This window comes from Pithys albifrons, chromosome 5 (genome assembly GCF_047495875.1).
Source record: "Pithys albifrons albifrons isolate INPA30051 chromosome 5, PitAlb_v1, whole genome shotgun sequence".
NCBI classification, from domain to species: Eukaryota; Metazoa; Chordata; class Aves; order Passeriformes; family Thamnophilidae; genus Pithys; species Pithys albifrons.
This window is the reverse complement of record NC_092462.1, coordinates 1,653,013-1,660,283: the sequence shown is the minus strand read 5'-3', so window position 1 is coordinate 1,660,283 and position 7,271 is coordinate 1,653,013. Positions and strand designations below refer to the sequence as shown.

Here is a 7,271-nt window from a genome sequence, read left to right as displayed (position 1 = left end):
TGCTTCTTGCAGCTTGTAAAACAATTCCTGGTGAAGCAGATTCAGACAAAGGAGGTATTGCTGCATTGGAAGGAGTCCTACTGTACATCACCCCCTGACAGAGCCAGGCCTGTAAATCCTGTCAGCAGAGACTCCTGACACATCTCAGGGAGATCCTTCTGGCTGCAAATGAAGCACAGGTCAGTCATGAGGACTCAAAGCAGAGTTTTCCCCTCCCTGTTCCTGCAGTGAATTCCTAACTTCCAGCTAACCTGGGCTCCTGAGATGCACATTCCCATGTTGAAACTCCAGAATCAAAGGATCACAAGATCCAGAAGAGGAAAGATGGCATTTTCCTGGCCAAGGTCTCCTTGTGGTGTGTCTCCTTAATGGTATGTGTAGCATGTGTTGAAACAGGGTGAAGCTGCTTCTGGTAGCCCTTTATTATATTAAAAAAACAACCACAACAACAAAACCACGACAAGATGTTGCAATCTACTGCATCACTATCTTTGGGGTTCCCTCTTTTCGTTAAGGTCTTCACAAAATACAAAATTAAATGTCTTTTTCTACATACAGAACAAAGTAGAATCAAGTAACTGATTGGAGTATGTACAAAAACTTACACATTCTGTCTTGTTCTTTAAAAAATATAAATATCAATAATGTTCAGTAAAATGGGTTGGTTTTATTTTTAAGGCTTCATTCTTTTAGATCCTTCATTATTTAATGAGGTGCCAGGTAAGCAGGAAAGGGCAGGAAGAGGAGAGGTCATGTGTTTTATTAAAGGTTTAATTCTTGTGGGACTTTTCCTCTTCTCTGGCAGGAGGAGATTTCCCTCCACATTGATTTCAGTTTCCAGGAAGCAGAGGTGGAAGGAAAGGAAAACAAAACCTTTATTATTGCTAATTTTTCCTTCATTAAAATCTTGCTTTAAACCTGTCTCCTTTCATTGTCTTTGTAGAGAACCATCTGGCAAGTCCTTGGATTAAACAGCCTGGAGCAGGACTGTGTCCCAGGACCCCTGGGATGGGTTAGAGTGAGGAGGAGGCTGCTGGAGGTGTTTTCCCCCCGAGCCCTGTGAGTGCTGCAGCCAGAGCAGCTGCTGCCGCTGCGCCCCTGGGCGTGAAGTCCGTGGGGAGGCTCTCCAGGAGGCACTTGAGCTGCTCCTGACCCAGTTTGATTTTGTCGTCCAGCTCCCGCTGCTCGATGAGGAGGGCAGACTTCATCTTCACAAAGTGCTGGTAGTCCTGCAGCTGCTCCTCGGACAGGTAGTTGCTCAGGATGTCCAGGACCACCCGCTCCCGCCGGTCCAGGTTCTCCTTCAGCTCCCGGGCGTCCTCGTGCTGGCCAGCCAGCAGCTTCCTCTTCTCGGTCAGCAGGCTCTGCACACACCAGGGACAGCCCCTCAGCACCAGCAGCTCTGAAATCCTGGATGCTCCCTGCTCCTTCCTCCCAGCAGCTCTGAAATCCTGGATGCTCCCTGCTCCTTCCTCCCAGCAGCTCTGAAATCCCGGATTCCTCCTGCTCCTTCCTCCCAGCAGCTCTGAAATCCTGGATGCTCCCTGCTCCTTCCTCCCAGCAGCACTGAAATCCTGGATCCCCCCCTGCTCCTTCCTCCCAGCAGCTCTGAAATCCCGGATTCCTCCTGCTCCTTCCTCCCAGCAGCACTGAAATCCTGGATTGCCCCCTGCTCCTTCCTCCCAGCAGCACTGAAATCCTGGATTGCCCCCACTCCTTCCTCCCAGCAGCACTGAAATCCTGGATGCTCCCTGCTCCTTCCTCCCAGCAGCACTGAAATCCTGGATTGCCCCCACTCCTTCCTCCCAGCAGCACTGAAATCCTGGATTGCCCCCACTCCTTCCTCCCAGCAGCACTGAAATCCTGGATTCCCCCCACTCCTTCCTCCCAGCAGCTCTGAAATCCTGCATTCCCCCCACTCCTTTCTCCCAGCACCACCTCTGGGTGCTGCCTGCTCAGCTCCCACACACACAGCCAAAGGCCTGGGAGAGGAGGATGCATCTCCCATCATGGATTGAATGTGAATCCCTGAGTGTTCTGGTCAACAGGAGGGACAAAGTGCTCCAAGGAAGTCAGCAAAATTCACTCAAAAGTGACAATTACCAGGAAAATTCGGCTTTGTCTCTTCAGAAGCACCCCAAGGATGCTAAAATGTGGGTTATTCCAGGAGGCACAGCACCAGCCAGGCTCTGCTCTGGCCACGGGGCACAGACAGGCTGTCCCCAACATGGCCCTTCTGTGACAGGACAACAGCCACAGGATCCCAGATCTTTACACAAACTGGGATCAAGGTTCCCAGGGACAAAACCTGCCTTTGCCACTGCTCAAGCCTAAGCACAGAGACAGCTGTGCTGCCTTCCTGGGAGGCCCTTCTGGAGCAGGGTGTTGTGATGGCTGCTGTGCCCACGTCCCCACGGATACGTACCCGCTCCTCACTGTTGGTGGTGTCCCCCAGAGTGCTCAGGACATTCTCCACCCGGGCCAGGCGTCCCGAGAGGGACAGCAGGAGATTCACCACCTTATCCAGATCACCAATGAACATCTTGTACTTGTCAAACTCGTTGGGTTTGCACAGCGTGCTGATCAGCAGCTCCACCTCCTCTCCAAGGGCGTTATTCATCTTGATGTCTGCCAGCAGGCCCTCCTTGGCTTCCTTCAGGATTTCCAGCTTGTGGGTCAGGCTCCCAATGAGCTCAGCCTGTCAGAGGGGAAACACGTTGCTACCATCACCCTGACCACATGGATGATGACAACAAGAGGATATGGCTGTGGTTCCTGAGGAGCAGGGTCATGTCAGCAACAGCTGACAAAGAAGACATTAAGGAAGAAACAATGCTGAAATTGCCCAACTAGGACATAATCCAGGCAGCTGGATGTATTTGCTCAATAAGCATTTATAGAAGAGAGATCTGATTGGTGTGCCCTATTCTGATACCAGTTACCTGGAGCTGAAATATGCAGGTTCTTTAAAACCTCCAGGCAAAAAGAGCTGCAGCCACATCTCCAGTGCATTCCCCACCCCCTGCCCCAGCCTGAGATGTCCTGAACTGTGCAGAACAACTGCCTCTCACACAGAGGCTTCACCAGCAGTTTCCACCAAGGATGCTCTAAGTTTACTCAGCAAAGACATGGAGAGCACAAATCCATTTTGAGAAAAAAGCTGGCAACTATTTCCCTGCTGAAGAAAAGGAGGCCCACAGGGTTGGGTTACTCCACAAACAGCACTGCTGCACATGTGCTGGAGATCCTAATTCCTGTCAGGATTCAGTGGAAATATGTATGCAAAAGCAAGTCAGTGGCCTGGGGCTTGCAATTCTTGCTGCCATTTCTGTGGAACTGTTAGCAGGAAAAGCTGTTCCTACAAGGAGTGAGGATTTTCAGTGTCTCCACTTTGTGCACTGCTGAGGCACCATTACCTGTGTGCTAATCTACTGTGAAAATATTCTCTCCAGGTCCTGTTTCCATCCAAGCTGAGTGTCACTCCAGAGCAGGAAGGATCTTCAAACAGCTGTAAGGCTGGGAGGGAGAGTCCCTGAGCTGGCCCTGCTGCCCAGGGTGGCCTCTCCGTGGGGTTCCAAGGCTGGTTTGGCACTGGGAGGCACATGGCAGTGCATGGCCAGGCACCACCAGAGGGAACACTCGGTGTGCTTTGTCTGTGGCTGCACTGCAGCTGCTTCCAGCTGCCACACACCCCCAAAGGCTGAACAGAACTGAGTAATATTCCCTTAAAATAAACATCAGCTCCCTGGAATGCCCACTGGGCCACTCCACTGGCTGCAGGGTGGTTTGGGGGGAGGGAGCAAAGGTGGTACTAAATCCAACTAAATCAACCAAACTCCATTCTGGGGTTCTCCCTTGAGCAGGACCCACAGACAAAGCCTAACACTTGTCCTTCCCAGGGACTATGATGCTGATGTGCCCTTCCAAAGGTCCAAGGTGCTCACCAGTTGATTGCTGCATCAGGTCCTGAGGAGCAGAAGGAGGGATCCATTTGCAATGATTACAGTGCAGGGGGAAATCTCTACAGCAGGACTCTGTGGGATGGGCACCAAGTCCAGCATTAACCTGGACAGGTTTCCAGGAGGGTGGAGCTGCTTAGAACTGGCATCTGTTCCTCCCAGCTCCAGGAGCTTTACCCTCCAGACTAGGAGGCATGGCACTGCTGGGAGTGACATTCCTTTGTTCTGAAGGGAACTGGAGGGGCCTGGAAAATACTTTTATGTTCATTAATCCGTGGCTCTCCTGCAGTCCCAGCTGTGAACCAACCTCTGCACACTTACAGAGCAGGTGTGCTTGGGTTACCCATGTGACCTCCCACCCACAGGAGCTGCTTCTCAGGTAACCCTTGTGAAAATGTTCTTGCACACAGAGCATGACCAAACACACCAGGAGATTGTGCTGCCTGGGCCTAATCACTCCCATCTATTCCTGGTTTTCCATGCAAGTGTAACTTTTGAGGCCTGGGACCTGCCCTCCATGGCAGGCTCAGAGCTAATTGCAAGCCTGTCAGATGCTTCTTGTAGGCCTTGTAGTCTCTTTCCTGACTCCCTGAGCAGCACCTTGGTCTTGTTTAGCCACTCTGGGATTTGGGAGCTGGGCAACATGTCTGTAGTTACCATGTAGCTAATGTGAGACACCCACAGGGTTAATTAGAAGGGCCTGCAAAGCCCTGGGAGACAGAGCACAGAAACCTCTCCAGCAAGAGCTGCAGGGGCCATTCCACAGGGAAATGTAACCTCAGTGGGAGGGGAAAAGGTTTCCTTCCCTCCTGCCCTGCTCTCCTCCCTCCCAAGCCAGCACGTGGAGGTTGAACCACTGAAGAGTCCCTGGCTTTCAGTGGGTCAGAGAAACAGTGAAGTGTGGAGAGAAAAGAGTAACCAATGTTTCCTTGGAGGTAGTGAGTGCAGACAGGGGGGAAATGGGGGAACTGCCTTCACTGAAAACCCTAAGGGAAAACCTCCTGCACTCAGGCAGTGCAGTCACTAACTAGACTCCTATTTCCAACCTGAGCTGGCCTTGCTCAAGTTGCTTCACCTCTGCCTTTTCCTTCCTTGCTGCAGGACTGGGACTGCTCCTCACAGCCTGTACAGTCAGCATTTGGCATGAGCCAGGCCTGCCCCGGGGTGGTGCAAGGTGTGCACTCAACTGGCAGTGAGTACTCAGATCAACTCTCTTGGTTCAATTTGGGTCACTCTAACGAAGATTCACCGGTGGCCTGAAGGCTCCCACGCAACTTGAGAGCTGCCAAAAGCTGCCAACTAGAAATGCACTTCACTTTAGGGCTTATTACTATTTCAGGAATGCAAGCAGCAAACGGTGGTGTGTGCTGAATTTACCTTCTTCTCGTTGATGTCCAGCAGCTCCTCTTCCTCACCTGCTTCTTCTGGCAAGTCCTTGATTTTATTCAGCAGCTCTGCTTTGGGTGCTGAGACACTGTAGTAAGCAGGACAGGTGACCAGGGTGACAGGAGCTTCCTTTTCCTCTCTCCTACACCACAGTGAAGAAAAAGGAAGGATTCAGTTTGAGCCTGACTTTTCCCTGTGCCCAGATCCATGGTTTCCCAGCCCTCGCTATTCAGTGTCATTACCCACACGGACAAGGCGGATTGCTGCCACCAGAGGGGGTGTGTCACCTGCTGTCCCAGCGCAGCCACGGGGGGTTTAAAGGTGACTGGTGCAGCTCTGGACAGGGTTTACCTTGCTGAGGGTCGGTCAGCACAGCTCGGCTGGAGGTGGCCACAGTGACCATCTCTCTGATTCCTGGGGGGTTCTCCAGCTGCAGCTTGGTGGTTTCAGTCTTAACACACCCACACTGGAGGACTTTTGCTTATCTTGTGCTAAGTGTGTCCCCTCAATTCTCCTTCCAAAACTTGGCCTCTCTTTATCTTTCTGTCTGTCCTGTCCTTATTTTCACCCTGATTTTACTCTTGTATCTGCTCCTGTGCTTGGGCTGAGTTGCTTCCCATTGCCCAGGTCCAGCCAGCAAACCCCAATCCCACCTCCAGGGCCAGTTCATTCCCTGCCCTGTTCCCAAGCTCAGCATTCCTTTCCATGCAGCCCAGCAAGGTCACACACAGAGCCCAGCTGGGGGGAGAGGGAGCTTGGAACACCCTGCCAGGCCTGGGAACTGCAGAACTCGCTCTCCACGGGAGCCCACCTGGAGAGAGGGAGGCCAAGTGGGCACAGGCTGGCCTAAAAGCCAGGGAGCAGGGGGTTGTGCCAGCCCTCGTGCCAACCCAGCAGTGCTTACGTGCCATCCCCCACGGCCGTCCTGCTGACTTGCTTCTGTGACATTTTCCTCTTCAAGTTGCTCTCCTTCAGCAAGCTGGTTCCACTCGGGAAAATCCCTTCCATTAAGTCCATGGTTGTCTTCATTTTGGAATCTGGATCCAAGATATCTGCCAGAGACTTGTCTTTGTGGACAATTTCTTTTGCCAGAGCCTCTGACTTAATATCCTCTGGGGTCTTGTTCTTTGCCTTTGTTGGAGGTGCTGTGCTGACTGTTGTGGAGTCCAGGCTGGTGTTTTCTGACTCTGGCTCTCTGGGGTTACCTTCAGGCTGAGCTGTGGGCTGTGTGTCAGTGCTTTGAGGCCCTCCAGAAGCAGCAGGTGACTGGTGCTGCTGGTCCACAGCAGATGGAGAGCTAGTCCTCTTGGATGCAGCTGGTGAGAGGGGCCAGTTATTTTCGCTGATACTGGTGCCCAATCCTGTTATCTCCCTCTTGGCCAGGGCTTTGGGAAAGCTTTTGAAGCTGCTATGGGAAGAAAAATGAGATAAAGAGAAACCTACCACCCAGGACACCTGTGAACACATGGTGGAGGCCCACAACAAGTAAGTTCTCCTTCTCTGTCACTCATTTTTGTCTCACTTCTTGTTCCAATACAGAAGGGCACACAGTGTGAAGCTCCTGGCACCAGAAGCATTTTGCCCCTTCAACGTGGACACTGCTGGATTGTCTTTGCAACACAAAAAGAACTAGTGAGTAACAAGTCACTTTGCTTTCTGCTGACAGGTTGGGGACACTGTGTCTCCCCCACCCCTTTGTCCTTGTCATGCTGGAAAAGCCAATCACTGCTACAGCCCCAGCCAGATTCTTCCCAGATGGATCAGAGGAGCTCCCTGGGAGTGAGGGAAGCTGTGCTGAGTTGTACCAGCTGGACACCCAGCCCACAGTCCTGTCCCTCAGCACAGTCTCCCTGTACAGTGTGGCTGTGACATGTTTGTGTTGCTGCTCCCTGGCAGATGGTCACCATTTCATAACAGCCTTGTTTT

General features: G+C 52.1%; 1 protein-coding gene across 8 annotated transcripts in view; it reads right to left on the bottom strand.

Moving 5' to 3' along the window:
* Positions 1 to 398: 398 nt before the first annotated feature.
* SHROOM3 (shroom family member 3) overlaps positions 399 to 7,271 on the bottom strand; it is a 74,424-nt gene continuing 67,551 nt past the window's right edge. For 7 of the 8 annotated variants that reach the window (XM_071555359.1, XM_071555351.1, XM_071555353.1 and 4 more), the window contains exons 7-10: positions 6,250 to 6,753; positions 5,337 to 5,487; positions 2,426 to 2,698; positions 399 to 1,364 (exon numbers count right to left, since the gene is read on the bottom strand). In XM_071555359.1, the coding sequence (XP_071411460.1) occupies positions 1,014 to 1,364; positions 2,426 to 2,698; positions 5,337 to 5,487; positions 6,250 to 6,753 (1,279 nt within the window). In that variant the 3' untranslated portion in view covers positions 399 to 1,013. The remainder of the gene's footprint in view (positions 1,365 to 2,425; positions 2,699 to 5,336; positions 5,488 to 6,249; positions 6,754 to 7,271) is intronic. The other variant, XM_071555352.1, reaches the window with a different exon arrangement.